At 39.1% G+C, this 26,696-nt stretch overlaps 1 protein-coding gene across 2 annotated transcripts in view; it reads left to right on the top strand.

The window, feature by feature from the left end:
- FGD6 (FYVE, RhoGEF and PH domain containing 6) overlaps positions 1-26,696 on the top strand; it is a 110,018-nt gene that overhangs the window by 34,532 nt on the left and 48,790 nt on the right. Inside the window, exons 3-5 of one of the 2 annotated variants that reach the window (XM_068561551.1) lie at positions 3,415-3,565; positions 19,462-19,529; positions 19,613-19,643. In XM_068561551.1, the coding sequence (XP_068417652.1) occupies positions 3,415-3,565; positions 19,462-19,529; positions 19,613-19,643 (250 nt within the window). Of the gene's footprint in view, positions 1-3,411; positions 3,566-19,461; positions 19,530-19,612; positions 19,644-26,696 lie in introns of both variants that reach the window. The other variant, XM_068561550.1, reaches the window with a different exon arrangement.

The raw sequence follows: 26,696 nt of genomic DNA, 5'->3' as shown, positions 1-26,696 counted from the left end.
TTTGACAGCCTGGCACCTGTCGTCTTCTCCAAGCTTGTTTTCCGTTAATTACTTACAGGAGATTCCACTTGTAGCCAAAATGTTTTTTTTGTTTGTTTTGTGAATACCAACATTCCCACTTCTACACCATTGATTATGATGTCCAGATGTCCCTTCTCCTTTAAACCATACAGTTTTCCCAGTATTCCCCCCAAACCTTTCTTTGTGATCACCGCTACCATATATACTATTGGAAGTTCTGAAATTTAATACACCTTGGTTTCTAATATCATTTTGTTCATTCAGTAAAAATTTGTTGAGTGCCTATTACATATCAAGTAGTATGCTGGGGATTCAACTGAAAAAGAGAATTTCCTTGTCCTTGGGAGTTCACATTTTCATGAGAGAAACAAATACACCACCGAGTAAGATCACGTAGGATTGAGAAAAGCCAGGTAAACTAATTTGTGATAGGGAGGGGGCAGTCAGGGAAGGTTTTCTGTAGGTAAGCAATTTTCAGAACTAAAATCTCCCAAAGTTTTATGGCGGTATGTTTTGATCCATGTTTTTAATATTTAAAGCTTATTTATTTATTTATTTATTTGTCCCCTTTTTCTTAACTGTTAACTTTTGTGAACATTTATATCCCTAAATGGATGTGGCAACTAACTGGTTACTATCTTCTTAATCATAGCTCTCCGAATGTTGATCTAGGAAACACCTCTGAGCGCTCTTTAGACAAAATAAACCTACATTTCCTCACAGGTGCCACAGCCCTATTACTGATTATTTGAAATTTTTACACTGTTGAGTCCAAAAGAGCTCACAGATGGGCTGATCCAAAAAATCAAATTACTGGGGTTTTGTTGCAACCAGATTCTGATTCAGTGGGGTGGGGCAGGGACTGAGGTTTTATTTTTCTAAAAAGCTTCCTGGTAATGCTGAAGCTGCTAATAGATTGAATATGTTTTGAGTAGCAGAGTTTCAGAGTATCTCTTTAGAGTTGAAGAGATAAAGAATTAAGATAAAAACAGGTTGAAGGTATATTTTCTTCTATTTATATGGATGGATCCTGCAGTCTGTGCATCCTAACTCATTTACCGTCAGTCATCTAAATCAACTAATTTCCCAGCTGGGTTGGGCTCCTATCCCTGCACCCAGAGACAAGTGAATCTTGCCAGTGATTTGACTAGAAAGCTTCTGTTCTCCACCCCCCACCCCACCCCAGGGGTGAGTCTTCTCCATGTCATGGGGAGCTATGATAAGATATGCACCCACCTAATTGAGGCTGTGATATGATTCCCTGAGTTCCCCAGCCACTGAGTAATAGGAAACCCCATCTTTAGCAGAAGGAAGTGTTCCTTTTGGCATTCTGCCTCCATCCAACTGGTTTGTGTAACTGTCGGGCTCCAGGAATGGCTTCTGAGGCAAGTCTGTATCCTACAATGTGTAATCAGGAACTGGAAGAAAATTTATCTTCAGCTTTTAAGATTCCCAGTAGAAATTCTCATAACTTGTAGGAAGCTTGGCAGTTGAGTGACCTGCCCATGACCTGGGAAAGGAACCTGCCAGAGTGAAATGCAACTGTCTATTCTGCCTGAGTATTTCCCCTGACGATTTTCTATGGATCTTTTCCTGACTCTTCTATTCTGTAGGTATTCTTTCTTTCTTTATTTTTGGCTGCATTGGGTCTTTGTTGCTGCGAACAGGCTTTCTCTAGTTGGCGGCGAGCGGGGGCTACTCTTCGTTGCGGTGCACGGGCTTCTCATTGCAGTGGCTCCTCTTGTTGTGGAGCACAGGCTCTAGGTGCGTGGGCTTCAGCAGTTGTGGCACGTGGGCTCAGTAGTTGTGGCTCACGGGCTCTAGAGTGCAGGCTCAGTAGTTGTGGCACATGGGCTTCATTGCTCCGCAGCATGTGGGATCTTCCCGGCCCAGGGCTCAAACCTGTGTCCCCTGCATTGGCAGGCGGATTATTAACCACAGCGCCACCAGGGAAGTCCTCTGCAGGTATTCTTGTTGACTGCAGACAGGAAAGCAGTTGCTACAGGCAATTTGTTCCTGACTCTTTACAACTAAATCTAGAAAGAATTATTTCTGTTGCCTTTCTTGGGAACTTTCCTGTGGAATTTCCCCCCACAGATTGGACTGCAACAGTGGCTTTTAGATTCAAGAGATCTAAAAAATGTTAGATCTGAGAAATGTTGTTGATGACAGGCTGGCGAGAAGCAGTTGGTAAATGGCCTGGTACAGGGGTTTTCAAACTTTAGCCTGTATCCCTTAGGGGTCCTGCACCTCTAGGGTTTCTGATTTAGCCGGTCTGGAGTAAGCTGGAGAATTTGTGCCCATCCTCATTCCTTCCCATGTCTTGTGATGTGGTTACATGAAAAGCAATTGGTGATAACCAGAGAGGTGGGCACATGTCCACAATAGTACATTGTGATCATCATCATTACCTCCGAGTCCTTGTAGATTTGTTACTTGCTTTTAAAAAAAAAACAAAAGCAAACCACTGAGGCCCAAAGAAACAGCACCTCTTCTAATGTTGGAACATGAACATGGTTGGTAACCCAGCTCACCTCCTGTGAGGCTTTTTGGTTTGTGCTAGTAGAGACCTGATTGTCTAGAGTTAAGGGATAGGATGGGGGCAGCTGGGAAACTTGCTCCTTACCCACCTTCCTATCACAGAAATACATGTTGGGTTTTTTTAATTTTTAAAATTTATATAATTTTTGGCTTCCCTGGTGGCACAGTGGTTGAGAATCTGCCTGCTAATGCAGGGGACACGGGTTCGAGCCCTGGTCTGGGAAGATCCCATATGCCACGGAGCAACTAGGCCCGTGAGCCACAACTACTGAGCCTGCGCGTCTGGAGCCTGTGCTCCGCAACAGGAGAGGCCACGATAGAGGCCCACGCACCGCGATGAAGAGTGGCCCCCGCTTGCCGCAACTAGAGAAAGCCCTTGCACAGAAACGAAGACCCAACACAGCCAAAAATAAATAAATAAATAAATAATTTAAAAAAAATTATATAATTTTTAAAGGTCACTTTCCATCTACAGTTACTACAAAACATTTGGCTATATTCCCCATGTTGTATAATACGTTTGAGTCTATCTTACACCCAATATATTGTACCTGCCCCCTGCCACTAGTAACCACTAGTTTGTTCTCTGTATCTGTGAGTCTGCTTCTTTTATGTTACATTCACTAGTTTTTTGTAAAAAATACATGTTTTTCAAGATGATCCATTTTAAACCCAAAAGGAATTTGGGTTTTTGACAACTGAGATAGGGAAAGGGAAGGGAGAGTTTTGTTGATCTGACTCTTTTCATCCCTCCAAATCCCTTAGGTGTGCCTTGCTTACATCAGACAATTTGTTTTTGGTAGCATTCCTTGTTCTCAAAGGTGACTAATGAGATGCTTTCTATTGCAGCAGTTCTGGAGCATCCCAGGAGGGACACAATGATTTGGACCTTCGTCTTAGTGACCTTCCTTCAGATGAAGAGGAAGTCATCAACAGTTCTGATGAAGACAATGTCAGCTCTGCTTCTAGTAAAGGGGAGCCTGACCTGCTGGAAGATAAACAAGTATGTTGTTGGTATTTAAATAGTTCTACTTTTGTGTTTATTGGCCTCTCAGGACACTCAGAAGTAATATTTATTAACATGATAGGCATAAAATCCCTGCTTAGTTTTTTAGTTTAGTTTAGTTTTTAGTTTAGTTTTAGTTTTTTAAAACTTATAAAACCTCTTTCTAGTTCAAATTTAATTCCTGCTATAATGTGGTGCCTGAGATGTTTTCATATTTCCAAGAATGTATCGCTTAGAGATTATTTAGTAATTTTTGAGAAATTATTTTTGGTAATGTCCATTGGTTTTCTTTTGAAAACAAAAACCCCTTTTAGGATTGCTCCTTGAACTGCCGGTGATTCTACTGGAAAGAAAGGCATTAGATGCATTTCAGACTCATTCAAATCTTTTTAGGGATAGAATAAAGATTGCTGTCAGCAGTACATCAGGATTTGCTTTGAAATAATCCAGTATGTGTGTGTTTTCTGTATACATGAAGCAGGATTGTCCATGTACTGGTAATTATTTAAGATGTGTCACAGATACATGGGGGTTCATTATATTGTTTCTCTAGTTTGATATGAGTATCTATTTCATTTTAAATTATAATTCTTTGAATAAATAAATAATTACAATGGAAAAAATTAGTATATCAGCAATATCCCCAGAATGTGTTAAAAATGTTACAGGAGGATGGAATTTGAAAGGATTCATATAACAAGCATATCAAGCCATAGAGAAAATCCATGTCACTTAACTCCTATGTCATAATTATCAAACCATTATGCTTCCTGCTTAATACATTTTTGCTTTGTTTAAACTCATTTTCAGCCTTAAATGAAGGGCACATGTTGTGTAATTGTCTAGTTTTAAATTCTAGTGCCACCACCTATGGTCTGAGTAACCTTGGGCAAATTATTTAACCTCTTTAGGCTAAAGAGCCCCATGTTATGAAGAAAAAGATAGTACTTATTTTGGGAAAGGGGGAAAAACATAATACTTATCTCATAGAATTGTGACAACTAAATTAGTTGATGTGTGTACAGTCTTGGAATACTGTCTAGCACATGGTAAGAACTCAATGACTTTTTGTTATTTATTACTTGCAAGACTTCATCTCTATGCTGTAAAGTATTGGATCGTGGAGTTGGGAGAAACCACTAGTTTCTTTTGGGGGGTGATGAAAATGTTCTAAAGTTAGATTGCGGTGATGGTTGCACAACCCTGAATATATTAAAAACCATTGAATTATACACTTTAAAAGTGCAAAAATATATTGTATGGAATGCAAATTATATCTCAATAAAGTTGTTAAAGAAAATTAAAAATCCTGATAAAGGGGAAATGATAGTGCTAAGTGGAAGATTAGTACAGAGTCATGCATATCATGTAGTCCTATGTACATCAGCCCAGGATGGGCCACAAATGTGGCTTTAGCCAACTAATAACTCAAGGAAAGAAGGTGATAGCAGTTTCTAAAAGAAGAAGTCTTTGGTGTAGAAGCATAGGAAGAGACCTTCTTTTATAACTTCTTTGATTTTCAATTTCTCAATTTATACAATGGGACAATAATGTTGTTCTGAGGCTCAAACAGGATAATAGTTGCGAAAACACTTCGTAAGTCAAGAAAGTTTATGCATATTAAACATGTATAGGTCTTCCCTGGTGGCGCAGTGGTTAAGAATCTGCCTGCCAATGCAGGGGGCACGGGTTCGAGCCCTGGTCCGGGAAGATCCCACATGCCACGGAGCGACTAATCCCGTGCGCTCTAGAGCCCACGAGCCACAACTACTGAGCCTGTGTGCCACAACTACTGAAGCCTGTGCACCCTAGAGCCCGTGCTCCGCAACAAGAGAAGCCACCGCAACGAGAAGCCTGCACACCACAACCAAGAGTAGCCCCCGCTCGCCGCAACTAGAGAAAGCCCTTGCACAGCAACGAAGGCCCAATGCAGGCAAAAATAAATAAATAAAATAAATAAATTTTTTTAAGAAATGTATAATATACTTCTATAATTGTGTTTGTGGTAGGTTATATTAGTTTCCTAGGGAAGTCGTCACAAAGTACCACAAACCGAGTGGCTTGAAAACAGAAATTTATTGTTTAACAGTTCTGGAGGTCAGAATTCCAAAATCAACATGTTGGCAAGGCCATGCTCTCTCTGAAACCTGTAAGGGAGAATCTTTTCTTTCTTCTTCCTTGTGGTTTGCCGGCAATCCTTGGAGTTCCTTGGCTTATAGCTACAGCACTTCAAACTCTGCCTCCATCGTCACATGGTGTGCTCCCTTCATGTGTGTGTGGCTGTGTCTCCTCTTCTTACAAGGACAACAATCAGATTAGATTAGGTACCCACCATAATCCAATATGACCTCATTTTAACTTACTGATTACATCTGAAACAACCCTGTTTCCAAATAAGGTCACATTCTGAGGTCCTGGGGGTTAGGACTTGAACATTTATTTTGGAGGGACATAGTTCAAACCATAACAGGTACCATATTCCATGGACATATAATGGGCATATCACTGATACGTGTCTAGATGCCAGTAACATTCCCTCATGAAAGTGCCAGACTCAGTCTTAGTAGGAGGAGAAAAGAAAGAACATGTGCCGCTGTGCCCTTGTCTTAACTTTGTGAAGGAAAAGCAAGCTGATGTTCAAAAAGTTATTCCTGGAAAGATAAAAGTACCACCATTAAAGGAAGAAAATTACCGCTGCACCACACCTGTGTGCCTGTGCTTATCTATGTGCAGGTTACTACATTTAATCTTCAAAATCATCCTAGGATATAGATCTAACATATGTACTGTTTTTCTCCTTTTCACATGAAGAAAAGGAGTTTTAAAAACAGGTTAAGTAACTTGCCTTGGAACCTCCTGAACTGAGGTTTTTAACCAAAATCTGTCTCTGCTAATAACTTGGTATAAGCCCCAGAATCTGAATGATTTTTTTTGTTTGTTTTTAAATATTTATTTATTTATTTGGCTGCGCTGGGTCTTAGTTGCAGCACGCAGGATCTTTAGTTGAGGCATGCATGAACTTTAGTTGTGGCGTGTGGGATCTTTTAGTTGCACCCTGCGGGATCTTTAGTTGCAGCCTGAGGGATCTTTAGTTGTGGCATGCGGGCTCCTAGTTGCGGCATGCAGGATCTAGTTCCCTGACCAGGAATCGAACCCGGGCCCCCTGCATTGGGAGCACGGAGTCTTAGCCACTGGACCACCAGGGAAGTCCCCAGAATCTGACTGATGTTGATGGAACATATTTGGGGTGGGGGTGAATAGCCATGCTAATTTTTTTTTTCCTCCAAGTTTTTAATTTTATATTTTTTGATCTTTACTTTCAGTGCTTAATAAATGATTGTTTAAAAATGAGATCTATTCATTCTGCTTCATTGTGGTTAGAATATTCACCACTGTTCACCCCTCCTAAATATTGACTTTCCTGCCTTTTTTACCCCCAAATTTTCTTTGTAAAATAGCTCATCTGATATATACCCTCACGAAGAGAGGCGAAAACCTAAGAGAATATTGTTTTTTAGAAGTTAATCATGTGTCACCTCATTTTGGGGATAATTTGATGATAAGGATATGTTTCTCAGGCAGATCTGGTTGTTCAGTTTTTTGCTTTTTAGTAGAACTCTTGAGTAATATAGCAGAGGCCTTTTATGAATTCTGTTTAAAAGTAATGGATAAATTTCACTGAATTTTACTTGTAGTGAACAAATATGAAAAGAAGAGAGCAGAGTTAAGAATTTACAAAGCTGGGTCTGGGCTGTTATCAGGAGATCGGAACATAAAACTGGATTTCAGATCAAAGGTTCTGTTTTGGAATTTGTTTGAATTATTTTATGGCCTTGACAAAGTAATTTCATTTGTGGCCCATGTTTCAACTTCCATGACTGTATACTTTGGGTAGATGCATTTATTTAACAGGCAGTCTCCTTTGAAATGCGTTGTAATTTAAGTGAGGACTTTCATTAACTGAGAAGTTAAGATACCAAATAAGGCCTCTCTCTCGCAGTTTTACATCGTTTGACTTGGGTCGGAATTGTTGTTCTTACAAGTTGAAGTTAATATAGAGCTTTTTATTTTGTTTTGGTTTTTGGTTATCTTTGACTTTCTGTCTATTTTGAAAATGGTTGTAATCCACTGAATCATTTTCTGATAGTGACTGTCCCTCTCTAGCTCTGTAGTCTTCCTACTTTAAAAGGTAAAGTAAATCTTGGAGATTATAACAAAAAAACCAACAACCCAATCCAAAAATGGGCAGAAGACCTAAATAGACATTTCTCCAAAGAAGATATACAGATGGCCTACAGACACATGAAAGAATGCTCAACATCATTAATCATTAGAGAAATGCAAATCAAAACTACAATGAGATATCATCTCACACCGGTCAGAATGGCCATCATCAAAAAATCTAGAAACAATAAATGCTGGAGAGGGTGTGGAGGAAAGGGAACACTCTTGCACTGTTGGTGGGAATGTAAATTGATACAGCCACTATGGAGAACAGTATGGAGGTTCCTTAAAAAACTACAAATAGAACTACCATACGACCCAGCAATCCCAATATTGGGCATATACCCTGAGAAAACCATAGGTCAAAAAGAGTCATGTACCAAAATGTTCATTGCAGCTCTATTTACAATAGCCAGGACATGGAAGCAACCTAAATGTCCATCGACAGATGAATGGATAAAGAAGATGTGGCACATATATACAATGGAATATTACTCAGCCATAAAAAGAAATGAAATGGAGGTATTTGTAATGAGGTGGATGGAGTTAGAGTCTGTCATACAGAGTGAAGTAAGTCAGAAAGAGAAAAACAAATACAGTATGCTAACACATATATACGGAATCTAAGGGAAAAAAAAAAAAAAAAGGCCATGAAGAACCTAGTGGCAAGACGGGAATAAAGACACAGATCTATTAGAGAATGGACTTGAGGATATGGGGAGGGGGTGGGGTGAGATGTGACAGGGTAAGAGAGTGTCATGGACATATATACACTACCAAGTGTAAAATAGATAACTAGTGGGAAGCAGCCGCATAGCACAGGGAGATCAGCTCTGTGCTTTGTGACCACCTAGAGGGGTGGGATGGGGAGGGTGGGAGGGAGGGAGATGCAAGAGGGAAGAGAAATGGGAACATATTGTATATGTATAACTGATTCACTTTGTTATAAAGCAGAAGCTAACACACCATTGTAAGGCAATTATACTTCAATAAAGATGTTTAAAAAAAAAAAAAAAAGGTAAAGTAGACAATAGAATACACAGACTCCTAGAATTTTAGAATTGCAAAAGGCCTTAATCGTCTAGTCCAACACCCTACTCTTTTACATGATGAAATAGCTATAATGAGCTTTTTGTTTGTTTCAGTTTACATATTCATGTTACTCAACACATATTCAAAAGCAATGTGCTCTGGTCTTAGATTCTGAGAAGGTGGCAGCCACCCTTGTACACTTGCTTATTCAGGCATCTTAAGTGCATAATGAACCAGGCTCTGCAGTCTGCACAGAAGGGGGCAAGGGTGAATAAGGTTACAGACTAGAGAGAACTCAGACGTGTCAGCAAATAAACACAATCCACTGGGTTAAGCCCTAAAAATTCTCCACTAATAAGAGAATAATCTTGGGACTTCCTTGGCAGTCCAGCAGTTAAAGACTCTGCAGTTCCACTGCAAGGGGCGTGGGTTCAATCCCTGGTTGGGGAACTAAGATCCCGCATGCTGAGCGGTGCGGCCAAAAAAAATTTTAAAAAAAAAGAGAATAATCTTGTCATTTGGGGATGGTAGGGAGAGAATATCAAGGCAGGCTTCATAAAGGAGGAATCCTTTGAGTGCCTGTCACCTTAAAGGATGAGTTGAAATATGACAAGCAGAAATCTTTGGGAGAGGGGGAGGTGGTGAGGAGGGATGTTGAAGCAGAAGGACAGACATGTAAAGGCAGAGCACACTTGGAGTTGCAACGTGGTGGTTGCAATTTGGCTGGATACACAGTGTGGAGGAGTAGGAATGAAACTAGTGGAGATAACTAGACACATTGTGGAGTGTCTTCTAAACATAGCAAAGAAAGTTCAGTCTTTGTTGCCCATAGGTGATAGGGAGCTGCTAATGTAGCTCAACCTGAGAACTAATGTGATTATATTTGCATTTTAGAACTAGTACTCTGGTGGCCGTGGAGAGAATGGGTTACAGTGGGGTAAATCTAGAGCAAGGAAGCCACTTAGGTTACTGCAGTAATGTAGGCAAGAAATAAGGAGGCAATATGGAAGGAGAGGAAAGGATTAATAAAATATTCAGAAGCACAAATCAACAGGGCTTTATAACTTAATTGTGATCATAGAGTGTGGAGAAGAAAGTAGAGTCCAGGTTTCTGGCTTTGGTCAGTAGGTATATACAGTACCTAGCAATGAGTGACTGAAGGCCATCAAATGCTTTAATTCTTTTTTTTTTTTAACATCTTTATTGGAGTATAATTGCTTTACAATGGTGTGTTAGTTTCTGCTTTATAACAAAGGGAATCAGCTATACATATACATATATCCCCATATCTCCTGCCTCTTGCTTCTCCCTCCCACTCTCCCTATCCCACCCCTCTAGGTGGACACAAAGCACCGAGCTGATCTCCCTGTGCTATGCGGCTGCTTCCCACTAGCTATCTGTTTTACATTTGGTAGTGTATATAAGTCCATGCCAGTCTCTCACTTAGTCCCAGCATACCCTTCCCCCTCCCCGTGTCCTCAAGTCCATTCTCTACATCTGTGTCTTTATTCCTGTCCTGCCCCTAAAATGCTTTATTCTTTATGAATCTTTTCCTGATTATGATTACACCACTCCCTGATTATGATCCTTCCCTCCTTCAAGATATCAGCACATTTCATAGTTGTCCTTATGCATAGTTATTTGTATATATGGTTTGATCCCTTGTTCACTTCTTGAAGGCTGGAGCTATTTCTTATTTATCTTTAATCTCCTCTTCTAACATCTACTTTCATGCCCCGTTTCAGAACTATGAAATCAGAATTTCCAAGACAGTTACCTAGGAATCTGAAATTTAAGAGCTGCCTGGTGGTTCTAGTGATCAGTAATGTTTTCAGACAGCTGTAGAGCAATGAATTAGCTGACGGTGGAGCTGTTTTCTACTACTAACCTTGCTATCAAATTATGGATATTGAATTACTAATGTCAGATTTTTAAATGATGGAGTAAAAATGGTACATTCTTCCTTTTGGGAATGATCTCAGAATAACAAGGAGGATAAGAAATATAAACTCTGCCTTCAGTGATATTAGGAGACAGCTAAAACCCTAAATCACAATATGTGAGTAAGGGCTACCATGAAGTTCCAGTTTCTCCATATACTCACCAATACTCGTTATTTTCTGAATTCTGATTATACCATTCTGTGGGTATGAAGTGATATCTCATTGTGGTTTTAATGTATTTCCCTGATGACTAATTATGTTAAACATCTTTCATATAGTTATTGGCTCTTCTTAAATCTTCTTTAGTGAAATGTCTATTCACCTCTTTTACCCATTTTTAACAGAGTTTTATTGAATTATAAGAATTTTTTATGTATTCTGGATACAGAATTCATGATTTGCAAGTATTTTTTCTCACCTATGGCTTATCTTTTTCTTTTCTTTTTTTTTTAAATTTATTTTATTTATTTTATTTTTGGCTGTGTCGGGTCTTTGTTGCTGCGTGGGCTTTCTCTAGTTGCGGCGAGTGGGGGCTACTCTTCATTGCAGTGTGCGGGCTTCTCACTGTGGTGGCTTCTCTTGTTGCAGAGCTTGGGGTCTAGGTGCACGGGCTTTAGTAGTTGTGGCACGTGGGCTCAGTAGTTGTGGCGCACAGGCTTAGTTGCTCTGCAGCATGTGGGATCTTCCTGGACCAGGGCTCGAATCCGTGTCCCCTGCATTGGCAGGCGGATTCTTAACCACTGCACCACCAGGGAAGTCCTCTTTTTATTTTCTTTATGGTGTCTTTTGAAGCATAAAAAATTTTAACGTATAACGTTCAGTCTATCAACATATTTTTTTTTATGGATCATGCTTTTGGTGTTATATCTAAAAACTGTTAGCCTAAACCAAAGTCACAAAGATTTTCTTTTTAATAAATTTATTTATTTATTTATTTATTTATGGCTGTGTTGGGTCTTCGCCTCTGTGCGTGGGCTTCCTCTAGTTGCTGCGAGCGGGGGCCACTCTTCATCGCGGTGCGCGGGCCTCTCACTATCGCGGCCTCTCTTGTTGCAGAGCACAGGCTCCAGACGCGCAGGCTCAGTAGTTGTGGCTCACAGGCCCAGTTGCTACGCGGCATGTGGGATCTTCCCAGACCAGGGCTCGAACCCGTGTCCCCTACATTGACAGGCGGATTCTCAACCACTGCACCACCAGGGAAGCCCAAGATTTTCTTCTAGAAGCTTTATAACTTTAGCTCTTACATTTAACTCTATGATAAATTTTCAGTTAATTTTTGTATATGGTGTCAGGTAGAGTATAAATTCATCTTTTTGCTTGTGGATATCCAGTTGTTCCAGCAATTTTCAACCATTTGTTGAAAATAAAGAAAAAAACCCCAACTATCTTTCCATTGAATTGCCTTGACAACTTTGTCAAAAATCCATTGACCAGGGACTTCCCTGGTGGCGCAGTGGTTAAGACTCCGTGCTTCCAATGCAGGGAGCCCAAGTTCGATCCCCGGTTGGGGAACTAGATCCCACATGCATGCCACAACTAAGAGTTCACATGCCACAACTAAGGAGCCTGCAAGCCACAACTAAGACCCGGGGCAACCAAATAAATAAATAAATACATTAAAAAAAGAAGTTAAAAAAAATCCATTGACCATAAATTTAAGGGTTTACTTCTCTCAATTTTTTTCCTATTGATCTACACATCTGTCTTTATGCCAGTACCTACCATTTTTTCCCCAAAATTTATAATCTCAGCTTCTAGAAAAGAAACACATACTTTATAGTCACCATTCCCAGTGCTGCCTCTGAATCACTGTCACCCTTTGTCTCACTGACTTGCCATGCAGCACCTGAGATCTGAGATATTTAATGTTTAAATATCAGAATTTTAAGGTTGAAAGTTCAACACTCTAATTTTACAGAGGAGGAATGTCAGGCCCACCATAGTTGTTCTCCTAAGTTAAAGTATTGTTGTCCCCTGCTATAATATCTGCCTAGGGATAACATTATTATGGAGTCACTCTGCACAATTCTCTTTAACCCAGGCCCCGGCAGAGCAAGGTCCTGAAGAGGGGGGAAAAAAAAGGTTCAGAGTAGAGTCTTAACAAGGGGAGAGTGATAAAAAGAGGAAAGGAAATAAAAGGTAGATGCCAAAAATAAGGTACATCTACTTGAAAATTTTGGATAGAGCTGATACACATTTTAAGTGGTTCTACTTATTAAACGTTTCAGCACCTGTAGTGTGCCTAGATTTATTTAGAGCTAGTAATAAAACCTCCTCTTGACCTTTAAGGAACCTCACATCATTTGAAAATGGAGCGTGCAGTACCAAGGCTTCAGTTCTTTCGGTGGTTTAGGTTTCTGTTTTTAATTTTTTTTTTTTTTTTTAATTTTTTTAATTTTTGGCTGTGTTGGGTCTTCGCTTCTGTGCAAGGGCCCTCTCCAGTTGCGGCGAGTGGGGGCCACTCTTCATCGCGGTGCGCGGGCCTCTCACTGTTGCGGCCTCTCCCGTTGCGGAGCACAGGCTCCAGATGCGCAGGCTCAGTAGTTGTGGCTCACGGGCCTAGTCGCTCCGCGGCACGTGGGATCCTCCCAGACCAGGGCCCGAACCCGCGTCCCCTGCACTGGCAGGCAGACTCCCAACCACTGCGCCGCCAGGGAAGCCCTCTGTTTTTAATTTTTAATGCAGTTCTTCTGGCTTTCTAATTTTTAAAAGACATACTGTATTTTACAAATCTTAAACTTCCTTCCTAGCTACAGACGACATACAGAGATCATTATAATAGTTAGAAAGCATTGATTTGCTAAAATATTTTTCAAAATAACAGTTATCTGTGTGTGTATACGTGTATGGCATACATAGTCATGGTTATTAGTGCATGACTGATACATGGCCTTTAAGATCAGGCTGTGCTTAGGACTGCTTCCTGAGGAATGTTATCTACATGTCATTTAAAAGGTAAGTGAATGGAGTTGTTCAGTTGAGCAGAACTTATCCAACGTTTTAGTAGCAATCATTCAACAACCTGTCTTAGAGAAGAGGAATGAATGGGGGATAGGGGTAAAATTCATCTATCTAATTGTCCCTTTAAAAAATAGAGCTAAAGTCAAGTAGCAAGGCTAATTAGACCAGACTGTTACTCACTCTGAATTAATAACTGATTGTTCTTTAAAGATTATTTTTGGGGACATCCCTGGCAGTCTAGTTGTTAAGACTGCGTGCTTCCAATGCAGGGGCACGGGTTCAACCCCTGGTCAAGAAACTAAGATCCTGCATGACGTGCGGCACGGCCAAAAAAAAATAAGATTATTTTTGTTAAGTAGTTGATTTCATAGCTTACTTTGAATATTTTTTGGATGACAATACCTATATTCTGATGGAGGGTTAGGATTTCTTGATATTGTATGTAAATTCTTCTGTAGTAAAATATGAAAACATGGAAGCGACAAATGCACACTGTGAGGTTAGTGTTTACTCCTGGAGAAGGAGAGGAACTTAAATGTTATATATAATAATTTGTTTCATAAAAAGATTTAAACCAAATATTACAGAATGTTTGGATTTGTAAAATCTTGAGGGGAGAGGAGAGGAGATATACGTGGGTATATGTTTAGCAGTGAATGTTTGTAGGGACATGCCATGATTAGCAGCAGATAATGAAGAGAGATTCAGTGTGCAATAGAATTTCTGGGTTAGATATTGGGAAATCTGTGTTCTCGTCCCAACTCTGCTAATAATCAGCTTTGAAGCTTGGCAAATCCCTGTTTTAAATGGGTGTTCTTTGGGATTCTGCTCTTGGTCCAATTCTGACTTTATATATTCCTTGTGTTCCATCTCCTTCACTTCCAGGACTTCTACTACCATGTTCGATTCAGTGGTTTTCGATACACTAAAAAAAAGAATCTAAAAATAAAGTTCTTATATTTCTTATATCTATATATGTGTGACTTCTTATGAGAATAGAAATGATTATAATTAAAAAAACCTAAATTTTAACATGGTGTAAAACCTTGAGGAATCCTCTTCCTATTTACTCATTTAAATGTCACCAATGCTTTAAGTTAATAAAAGTGTTTTAATGTATACAGAACATAAACAGACATACTTTAAAAAAATCATTAAACTGTAATTTTCAGAAGAGCTTCATTCATTGTTAAACTGCATCTATTTCTTTTTAATAATAACTTTTTCTTAACATCTTTATTGGAGTATAATTGCTTTACAATGTGTTAGTTTCTGCTGTATAACAAAGTGAATCAGCTTATACATATGCATATATCCCTATTTCTCCTCCCTCTTGCATCTCCCTCCCACCCTCCCTATCCCACCCCTCTAGGTGGACACAGAACACCGTGCTGATCTCCCTGTGCTGTGTGGCTGCTTCCCACTAGCTATCTATTTCATGTTTGGTAGTGTATATATGTAAATGCCACTCTCTCACTTCGTCCCAGTTTACCCTTCCCCCTCCCCGTGTCCTCAAGTCCATTCTTTACATCTGCATATCTTTATTCCTGTCCTGCCCCTAGGTTCTTCAGAACCTTTTTTTTTTTTTTTTTAGATTCCATATATATGTGTTAGCATACGGTATTTGTTTTTCTCTTTCTGAGTTACTTCACTCTGTATGACAGGCTCTAGGTCCATCCACCTCACTACAAAAAACTCAATTTCATTTCTTTTTATGGCTGAGTAATATTCCATTGTATATATGTGCCACATCTTCTTTATCCATTCATCTGTTGATGGACACTTAGGTTGCTTCCGTGTGCTGGCTATTGTAAATAGTGCTGCAGTGAACATTGTGGTATATGACTCTTCTTGAATTATGGTTTTCTCAGGGTATTGGGATTGCTGGGTCATATGGAAGTTCTATTTTTAGTTTTTTAAGGAACCTCCATACTGTTCTCCATAGTGGCTGGATCAATTTACATTCCTACCAACAGTGCAAGAGGGTTCCCTTTTCTCCACACCCTCTCCAGCATTTATTGTTTGTAGATTTTTTGATGATGGCCATTCTGACTGGTGTGAGGTGATACCTCATTGTAGTTTTGATTTGCATTTCTCTAATGATTAGTGATGTTGAGCATCCTTTCATTAAACTGCATCTATTTTTATACATTGGTTCTGACACTGAAATTCTGGAAGCAGGTAAAAACAATTTTTTTTCCAAATAATGAAGTAAGGCAAGATAGGGGTAGGGGATTAAGAGGCACAAACTACTATGTACAAAATAAATAAGCTACAGGGATATATTGCACAGCACAGGGGATATAGTCAATATTTTATAATTCCTTTAAATTGAGTATAATCTATAAAAATTTTGAATCACTATGTTATACACCTGAAGCTAATATAATATTGTAAATCAACTATACCTCAATAAAAAATAAGGTTAATAAAAATTATAAAGGCTTGGGGGAGGCGTCATGAGCCAGCAACCTGTACAGTCACACAGGGCCCTCACTTCATTTAATGCTCTACTGTCACAATCTTGATATTCTTAATAATTTTGAACAAGATGCCTACATTTCACTTTGCATCAGACCTGCAACTTATGTAGCCAGTCCTGTAAAAACTGAAGCATACAAAAGATTCCCTCATCCTCACACCTCCTAATCCTGCCCCGCTGTGAGTGACTACCACTAATAATTTAGTTTATCCGCCTGGAGGCTTTTTAAAATAGGATGCATATTCAAGTGCATACATTATCATGCTTAAGTCTTTTTCTAAAAACTGCTAAACTGAAATCTACACAAAGTCACTGTGTACTGTATCTTCTTGGAAAACACCATAATCCAGAAGGCTACAAACTTAAAAAAATAATTTTTTTTTTTTTTTGGCTGAGCCAGGCCACACAGCATGTGGGATCTTAGCTCCCGACCAGGGATGGGTCCTGTGTCCCCTGCAATGGAAGCACAGAGTCTTAACCGCTGGACTGCCAGGGAAGTCCTAAAAAATTTTATTTATTTATTTATTTTTGGCTGTGTCAGGTCTTAGCTGCGGCACGTGGGATCTTTCCTTGCGGTGCATGGGCTCCTCTCTAGTTGTCGTGTGCAAGCTCCAGAGCATATGGGCTCTGTAGTTGCGGTGCTGGGGCTTAGTTGCCCTGCGCCATGTGGGATCTTAGTTCCCACCAGGGATCGAACCCATGTCCCCTGCATTGAAAGGTGGATTCTTAACCACTGGACCACCAGGGAAGTCCCCCTAAAAAAATTTTTAAAGGGGCTCTAAAAATCTCAGGCATAAGAAGTTGGTACTGAACTGCAGTTTCAGATTTTATATTGGTGTGTTTGTTTTAAAGCATGTTTTACTTAAAGCTTTAGGGAAATAGCTTAAGTTTCAGAGTATTAAGATACCTATCCCTAATGAGATTTCACTTTCTAAAATCTAGTAAAATAAACACTAAGCCTCTCATAGGCAAGTCAAGAATGAAAATAAAGTTTATTCATCAGTTAGGCTCAACTGAACAAGGGATTCACTAGTGGGAGTATAGGATTATTTGGGGCTGTATTTAGTTTGGTGAAGGGGAAAGGTAAAGGATTCTTAGAAGTAGCTACATTAAATGGTAGGAGCAGAATGAGCTCACAGTTGTTAATGAGACCTTTTGTTAGGGAATTTAGGTAAACTATTTCGTTTAATCCTCCTGACAACCCTTGCCAGAGGTGGTATTATCTTCATTTTACAGATGATGAAGCTGTGGCTCAGGTCTCAGAAACTTTCCTAAGGTTACAGATAACATATGGCAGAGCAGGAACCCAAACTTCTATCCTTGCAACTTAAAGTTCATGTACTTTCCACAGCCTCACTCCTTCTAGAGGTTTGTGCGTTCACACAGTACTTGTTGACTGCCTACAGTGTCCTAGGCATAGATGCCAAGAAGGTTAGACCAGCAGCAGGACTTGCAGGAGACTTACTGGGGCAATTGCCTGTGAGGGGAAAGAGGGAGGGAGGGAGGAAGCAGGAGTGGTAGGAAAAGCCTTTGACTTCCCTGCAGGTGTGGCCTGTGCTAGGAGAGAGGGGAGGAGGGACTGTGGGGAGAGCAGCCTCAGGCCAAGGCAGTTCTGAGAAAGTCTTGATCAGGCTGCTAAGGGGTCTGCATCAGGCAGGGGGGCCTGGCTCTAGTACCCTTTCCTGGTCATCCTTGCTGGGGGCAGCCTGCAGGACTCGTGGCCTGATGTTCTTGCTGTGGTGACTCTGAATGTGCAGCAGCTAGAGGCTCTCGGTCAGCCTGGCTCCCTGCAACAGGTTCCCTTGATGGGCTGTCTGAGCCGGGCACCCCCGTGGCCACCACACGCAGCACTGTTCTATCCTGGTGGGGATGGGGAAAGACTGACAGTGTGAGGAAGCAAATGGATACAAAAAAAAAGAAAAAAAAAAAAAGAAATAAGATAGTCCTTTCCTCGATGCTCAGGTAAGCAGATGTGCTAGCATCCTAGCCATGATTTCAGTTTAGAAAAGAAGACTATTATTTCACACTGTTACTATTATTATTTTTAGAGACTTAAACATTGGGTAAAACTTTGAGATAATCTGAGAGTTCACTTCCTAAATAAATAAATAAGAATTAGTCACTACCATTATTTTTTTCCTGTCATTTTATTAGTGACTGACTACTGGACTGTCATGGTCAATTTTTACCCTTATTTTGACATTGCCTTGTCCAACTGCACTCTGTGCAGCACAAGATAACTGGGTCCTGGTATTGCCAATGCCAGCACGAATGTAGAGGCCTCTTTCTAAAACCAGATCTGACATTTCTTCAACAGAAACATCAGTGCACTTTCCTTCTAATGGCAGCAGTCATAATTTTCACCTTACATGTAATACCTGAAATTTTATGACTGCTTGTTCCTTGTTTACTCTCTTGCCTTTCACTCTGGAAATGTAGTGTTCAGATCTTTCACCAGAATAGAAATGGAGAGAAACTCCTCTCCTTTCCTCTACTGCCCTGGAGTCAAAGCCAGCTCTATCAGTATTTAAATGAAAACAACTACAACAATAATCTCGCATAAATATTGAGACCTCATTCATAATCACCTCTCTTTTTTTCAAAAGTGTACATTTTTTGTCCCTGCTAGAGCTTTTAATTTTCACACCATACAATACATACTAAAATAAATTCTTTTCAGCTCTTTAGAATAAAACTGCCTTGACTGTAAGAGCATATTTCTAAAAGGGATTTTAAGTAAGTTGAGAGTGCCTGTGGCTATAATGTTGGCATGTGTGTGGTATAGACTGTGAAGAGCACTTTTCAGATGGCACTTAAGTTGCCTGACTTAAGAGTGGCTTTACTAAGGGTGAAGTGCTCATATACATGCCTATTGAATCTTTCCTAATGTTAAATTACTTGTGTGCACCCCAAGAACTCACATCATGTGATATCTGTAGGCTTCAGTGGCTGCAGAATGTGGCTTCAGTTTTGAACCATTGACAGTATGCCCCACCAGGGCTCTGGGGCTCCTGGGGCAGTCTCTCAGTCCACTGTTGATAATGGTGAGGATTACCGATTGCTCTCAGCAAATCCTGTATAATAACCACATCTAAACCTCCACATTTGCCATCTGAGACATTATGTAGTATGAAATGTGTTCTAATTGAAACCTATAAGTATCAGAGCTTGAATGTACGTCAGACTAGCTCCAAGCTGATCTTCATTATCCTTCTATGAGTTCATGTTTTCTTAATGCACTCTTATCACAGGGTGAAGATACTGGAATGAAAAGTAAAGTCCATCATATTGCCAAGGAGATCATGAGCTCAGAGAAAGTGTAGGTATCCAGTTTCCAATTCAGAAGACTATTTGTTTCCCCATTGACTCATTTAAAACATGTCTCATTGCTGTTTTTTACAGGTTTGTGGACGTGTTAAAACTTTTGCATATTGTAAGTATCTGCTAATATTTCTTGAAGTTTGAGACTATCCACTTTTACATCTTTCCCTGTCCCTCAATATGTTCAGCATAATTAACTTAAATATATTTAAATTAACATGTATATACATGTATGTGCTTTCTAATACATGATTATATTTTTAAATTCACACATATGTGAAGAGAGAAATTTTCTAAAATGTATTAATCTCATGTATGTGTAGTATACCCAGATGATTTCTGAAACATAGAGCCTTTATATCTGTATTTCCAAAGTCTTTAAACTTTCTATCTTCATAATAAAGAGTTATTGAAAGGATAATATTTCTTCTTGGGCATTTGCAGAAGATGTCTGCTACAGTAGAATTTTGCACAGCAATGGGTAAAGAATGTCATGATCAGTGTTTAAAACTGTTCTAACTGAACAAACTCCTAGAAAGACACTTAAAATAGACATTTTTACAACTAACTTTTTAAAGGTCTATTTTCAGTTTTTATAATTGTGAACTTGAACAAACCTGTTGGGAAACAATTATGTGTCTGACTGCATATTCATTTTTCTCATGCACTCCTTTGTACCTGCAAGTTTTCACAAGTTTCGTTACTCATTGGCAGTTAAAATGCTTTTAGTGTAACTTTATTTTAATTATATTTGGGCAAGATATTAAGACTTAACAAATGAAAAGGTTGAAGTAGAGGAAACAATAAAAGAAGAAATGGAAATGAATTGAATTACCATCCAAGAAGTTTACTTAGATGGTAATTATTAACATCATATTAAACTGAACTGCTGAAAAACAGTAGGTTTACAAAATATACACCCATTTATGTCTCTGCAAAGACTATGATTTTCAGTGTTTTTTTTTTAATAGATATATAAACATGAAAAGTGGGTTATACTTAAAGGCGGGATCATTCACCAAATGATCCCCTTGTGCTCTGTACTTGGTCCAATAGACACATGGAGGCCTAATTCCTTTGTGAAAAATCTCTAGCTTTGGAAATTTTTTCTTAAAAATTTCTTAACATTGCTAATTTGTTTTGAGAAGTTATTTTCCCATGAATAGCTCCTCATATAACTCTTGACTATATTGGAAATTTCCCTTTTAAAATTCATATATATATATATATATGGCAATATTTGGTCACCCAGAGTTATTGACAAGCATATTGTCAATTCAAAAATTAATGATAAGCTTGATAAATATAAATGACTTAGCAAAATAAACTCCATATACATTTGCTGCTGTGCCCCAGCCTTCTCCATTGTACAAGCAATTGCAGGGGGAGAAGAAAATGCTAAACTGCTGTTTTTCTGGGAAACTTAGAACATATCTCTAGGATGAGCAAATTGTATCTATTGGACATATTTTCTGATAGACATGTTTAAATACAAATAGTACCACTCCAAGGAAATTTTAAGCATCTGCAAGTGAATGAGTAAACTTATAGAGGCAAAAATTGCTTAACTTCACTGTTTAAATACAAATAGTACCACTCCAAGGAAATTCTAAGCATCTGCAAGTGAATGAGTAAACTTATAGAGGCAAAAATTGCTTAACTTCACTGTTCGATTTGATCAAACCTTGCATACCAATAACAATTTGTAGACCACACTTGGAGAAGCACTGGCTTAGTAGATTGTATTTCTTACCAAGTATGTGAAGTTTGGGGAATTTCCCGGCGGTCCACTGGTTAGGACTCTGCACTTTCACTTCTGAGGGGCCAGGTTCGATCCCTGGTTGGGAAACTAAGATCCCACAAGCTGCGTGGCATGGGCAAAAAAAAAAAAAAAAAAAAAAAGTTGTTTGACCTGTTAGATCTAGCTTTCCTCATTTGTAAAATGGGGATAAAAATACCCATCTCTCAGGTTGTGAGGAATCAGTGGAATAAAGTATGTGAAAGAACCTAGTATTGTACAATATACGGTAGGGTCTCAAATTGCTGTTACATTTTCTTCTTCTTCTTCCCTTGTAGAGCATCAATGAATGGGAAGTATTCATTTTAATATTACCAGGCAGTAGACTTTTCACGATTCTGTCCCTTTCAAATGCCCTTTTCTCCCCGTATTAAAATTTCATTTTAATGAAGGAGGTTCTGATTCTAGTGGGTAGAGGAGCAATTAAAAGCTTTACCAGTATGTTTATTTGATTTTAAAATATATATATATCCTGGTTCTTACCTATATATTTTTGGAACAAAGCATAAGCCCTATAAAAATAGACAATTAGACCAAAATATTTCCCTTATCTCAGATCTGATTGATGGCCTTGGCCTCTTCCCCGCTGATGTTGAACAGAGTGAATCATCCATAACCCACCTTGATTTGCACATCTTCAAAACCTCCTAAGCCTTTAATGTAGGAGTGAGAGTAGATCATCTGCCAACCTCATGTTAACATCCTGTCTGGTATGTGCAAATGTTAACTCACTAGAGCCCAACATAAGCGGGTATCTTAACAACCAGGCATTAAACAGGTTCTCAGCCATTACTAGGAGGGGTTTGTCACCAGGATAATGTGGGTGAAGCCAAAAGCATCTCTTGTTTCAATCCAGCACTCCCACTATGCTGTTAAGGCTCATATTTACTCTTCTACCAAAAGTACCCCATAAAGGTAGCACGTGGATTGTTTTAATCCTGAGCGATCCTGCTATCTGATTTCCTCTAAATGGATTAACTTCTGTGTTATATGATAGAATATGACTGCTTTAAAATATCTAACAGGCTTTAGATAATCCAGTGGGTATTTTTGGAAATCAACCAGGTATCCACATGGCTTGGGAGAAGCTATTGTTTAGTTATATATGATTTCCCATTAATAGTCTTCCATATTAGAGACTCTAGAATAGCATTAATAGATCTTTCTGTGAAACAGAAATCTTCAGTATCAGCACTGTCCAATAGAGTAGCCACACTTTAAAAAGTTTAATATATCAGAGTAGTTTGTTAACACTTTATATATCACTTTAATATGTTACTGTAGCTCACTATCACTTCTTTGTTTTGAATTTGCTGAACCAGGCTGCTATAACTCATAAAAGTGTTTTTAAATCTAATGAATTTTATCATATTACATTGGGAGGAATTAGATTTGGGTAGAGGTTATGTGATTTAAAATATACTTAAGGTTCTAAGAATTGGTGAACTTAGCTGAGGGCTTTGATTCTTCTGATGTTTGTGAGAAAAAAATGGGCCTGCAGAGGCAGTAGCAAGACTGTAAGTAATATGGTCCTCACTCTGCAGTACCTACCATGAGCTCTTGGACTTTGACCTGGATTTGAAAAAAGGTCCAATATACACATTGTCTCTAAGTCAATACCCTGTTGAGTCCAAAGAAAAAAGAGATTCTTAAAAGGCAGTCTTTCCCTTTTCAAAATAGTAGTGCCATCCATATAGCTGCCAAAGCCAGAAAACTAGGATTTGTGCTTCATTTCTCCCTCTCACCTCTCCAGCTGAACTATCAGCAAACCTGCTGATTCTGTTTCCTCTTTACTGCTACCAGCCTAGTCCAGAATATCATCTCATACTCAAAACAGCACCGGCCTTTTAACTGGGCTTCCTATGTGCATTCTTACCCCCCTTCAATCTGTTCCTTAAAAGATTTTTTTTTCATATAAAGTATTAGGAGTGATTTTCTTAACATATATATGAGATCATGTCACTCCCCTGCTTAAAACCCTTTAAATGGGGCTTCCCTGGTGGCGCAGTGGTTGAGAGTCTGCCTGCCAGTGCAGGGGACACGGGTTCAAGCCCTGGTCTGGGAGGATTCCGCATGCGGCGGAGCAACTGGGCCCGTGAGCCACAATTACCGAGCCTGCGCGTCTGGAGCCTGTGCTCCGCAACAAGAGAGGCCGTGATAATGAGAGGCCCGCGCATCGCGATGAAGAGTGGCCCCCGCTCGCCGCAACTAGAGAAAGCCCTCGCACAGAAATGAAGACCCAACACAGCCATAAATAAATAAATAAATAGAACAAAAAACAACAAAAAAACCCTTTAAATGGTTCTCATTGCATTATATAATAAAAACCATGCTATTTACCAAGTCCTGTAGGTAGGATGACCATCTGTCCTAGTCTGCTTTTGACCACCTTGGTTATTGTCTTAGCATAATATTATTAATAGAGCTCCCTTTTACTGTCAAAAATGATCTAGTTTGTATAGTAAATTATGGTTCCCCCTGCCTGTAAGGTGCTCTGTGATTTGGCCTTTAGTAATGAGGTGAAATGTTGGTGAAAGAGAGAAAGGCATTCTCTCACTTGCAGAGCATGTTCTGGCCATACCAGCCTCCTTTCAGTTCTTAGTTCAGTGCTAAAGTTATTCCTGCTCAGAGATTTTGCCAATGCAGTTTCCTAGAATGTTCATCCTTCCTTCATTTGTTCGTAGCTAGTTCTTTCTTTATCCTTCCAGTCTGGGCTTAATGTGACTTCCTCAGAGAGGTCTTCACTGACCATCCTTTTCTCTTCAACTTTCCTGTGTTTCTTTTCTTCTTGATACTTCATATGTTTTGTATATCTGTTTGTTTATGGTCTCCTGTACTAACATGTAAGCTAGGTGAGGGCAGATATCGTGTATCTTCAGAGTCTCCCATCATTCCTATTCAGTGGAAGGCCCCCAGTAAATGTTATTGAATGAATGAATGGGACTAATTGGTTAGTGGTTAAGAATTCTGCTTCTGCCACTAACTGTGTGCTCTTGGGCAAATTAATGAAGCCTTGTTTTCTTCTGGAAAATGGGAATAATAATAACCACATAAAGTTGGTGTAATGGTTAAATGTGATCATACAAAAAACTGTCAGGCACCAATTAGTTTTAGCTGCAGGCTAAGTGGAGGTCCTTCAAGATAAAGTGCTGTTATTTAGAATGTATTTATGTCAGTCAAAATCCATACTATTTAGTTTTAATGTTATCTTAGTAAGCTTTTACTCAAATCAATCAAAATAAAATTTGTTCCTGAAAAATACCCTACTAGGTTTCTTCTTCCGTTAGAAAGTAAGCTCCATGAAAGCAGGGATTTTTATCTGTTGTGTTTATTGGTATCGTACTAAATTCGTATGTTAAATGAATGATAGGAAACTGATGAATAAAACTTGGTTTGGTGAAACTCTAGTTGTTTATATTTCTTTTCCTCTTTTGTAGCAGAAGTTGTCCAATCCAGAAGTTGCTATTATATTGTATATAAATGCCATTTTCCAGATAAAACACCTTAGACATCTAATATAATTAAGTACAAATGATACAGTGTTTTTTTGCTTTTGTTATCTTATTTGCTTTCTGATGGGAGACTGGTTTAATAGACATATCTATAAGCTTACTTTTTAAATGTCTAAATAGCATGATTTAAAAAATATATTTTGAAAGAAAATGATTAGAGACTTTGAGGTCTTTTTAACAAAGATGGGCTGGTTAAGTAGTAGGTAAGTGGTACTCGTAATGAAGCATCTTTGTTCTACCAGTTGCCTTAGACTGGGATATACGTTACCTTGAAAATTTGAGAGACTCCCAATTAAAATCCATAGAGTTAGAGGCAAAGCTACTTGGACATTCAGATGTCTATTAGTAAATAGAATATATCTTTTTTAAAAATGCATTATAAAAGACTTCCTCGGGCTTCTCTGGTGGCGCAGTGGTTAAGAATCCGCCTGCCAATGCAGGGGACACGGGTTCGAGCCCTGATGTGGGAAGATCCCACATGCCGTGGAGCAACTAAGCCCGTGTGCCGCAACTACTGAGCCTGTGCTCTAGAGCCCGTGAATCACAACTACCGAAGCCCGTGCGCCTAGAGCCCATGCTGTGCAACAAGAGAAGCCACCGCAATGAGAAGCCCGTGCACTGCAACAAAGGGTAGCCCCCATTTACCGCAACTAGAGAAAGCCTGCGCGCAGCAATGAAGACCCAACACAGCCAAAAATAAATAAATAAATAAAATAATAATAAAAGACTTCTTCATAGAAGCCTCCAGTTTTTACCATCTTAAAATGACTTCATCTTGTTCTACTGAATACACCTTGTCTTTTCAGTTTTGAGAACCATTTAAGTATCATTTGTTCTTTAGTTACAAAGAATCCGCCTTTAGTGTCTATTGACATGGCTACCAGACTTTCACTTCTGAGCAGCTTCCTTCGCATGAGGACTACCCTTCACTGTATGAAGTTCATTGGTTTTTTTGTTTTAATTTTTGACCACAGCTTGCGGCATGCGTGATCTTAGTTCCCCGATCAGGAATCAAACCCGTGACCCCTGTACTGGGAGCATGGAGTCTTAACCACTGGCCCGCTAGAGAGAAGTCCCTGAAATTCATTGTTAAGAGTGCCTTTGTCTTGCTGCTGAGGTGTTTGTTTCCCTCACCTTGGTTTGGTATAATGTTTCCTTCTGTTTATAAACCTCTGTTTGAGGGCTCTCTTTCCAAGCTTCCAGGGACTTGTGGATGTTAAATGGTAATAATGTATCATTTAACATAACCAAATCTCCTTTAATTAAATAAATGGCCTTATTGAGTGCTCTCTGTGCACCTGGCAGCATGATATGTTACACAAATTATCTATTTTAGTCCTCATAACCACCCTATCAGATAGATGTCATTTCTGTTTTTTTAAATGAAGAAAGTAAGCTAACTGCCAAAAGTAACCCACTAAATGGCAAAACCCATTAAATGGCAAAGCCAGACTTTGAACTCTGGTCTGTTTGAGCCCTTGCACTAAGTGAATGTTCAGAAATTGATTAAAAGTTGTTACTTGAAATATCTGCCATGCTGTGTAAGGTACAGTGTATCTTTGAGTATATTGGCTTGCATTCAGAATTCTTTCAGTTGGGCCAGGAAACTGGAGTTCTAGTTTTTCATCTTCTAAAGATGATCATTTAGGATATATTATGATGATTATTTCTTAATGTTATTAAGCAGGGGTTGGAGATTTGAGACAAAGGATAGGTTTCATTCATGTTTTATACAGTTTTGCATTGATGATTGTACATGATATCACCAGGTCTGAACATAGAGGGAGGAGTAACTTCATTGGTCAAATATTTTCATTGTAAAACAAAATCAAATTGTTAACATGGAGCCTTCCCA

The sequence above is a fragment of the Eschrichtius robustus genome, chromosome 13 (assembly GCF_028021215.1).
Source record: "Eschrichtius robustus isolate mEscRob2 chromosome 13, mEscRob2.pri, whole genome shotgun sequence".
NCBI classification, from domain to species: domain Eukaryota; kingdom Metazoa; phylum Chordata; class Mammalia; order Artiodactyla; family Eschrichtiidae; genus Eschrichtius; species Eschrichtius robustus.
Note: the sequence above shows the minus strand (reverse complement) of the source record. Positions and strands in the feature narration are given on the sequence as shown.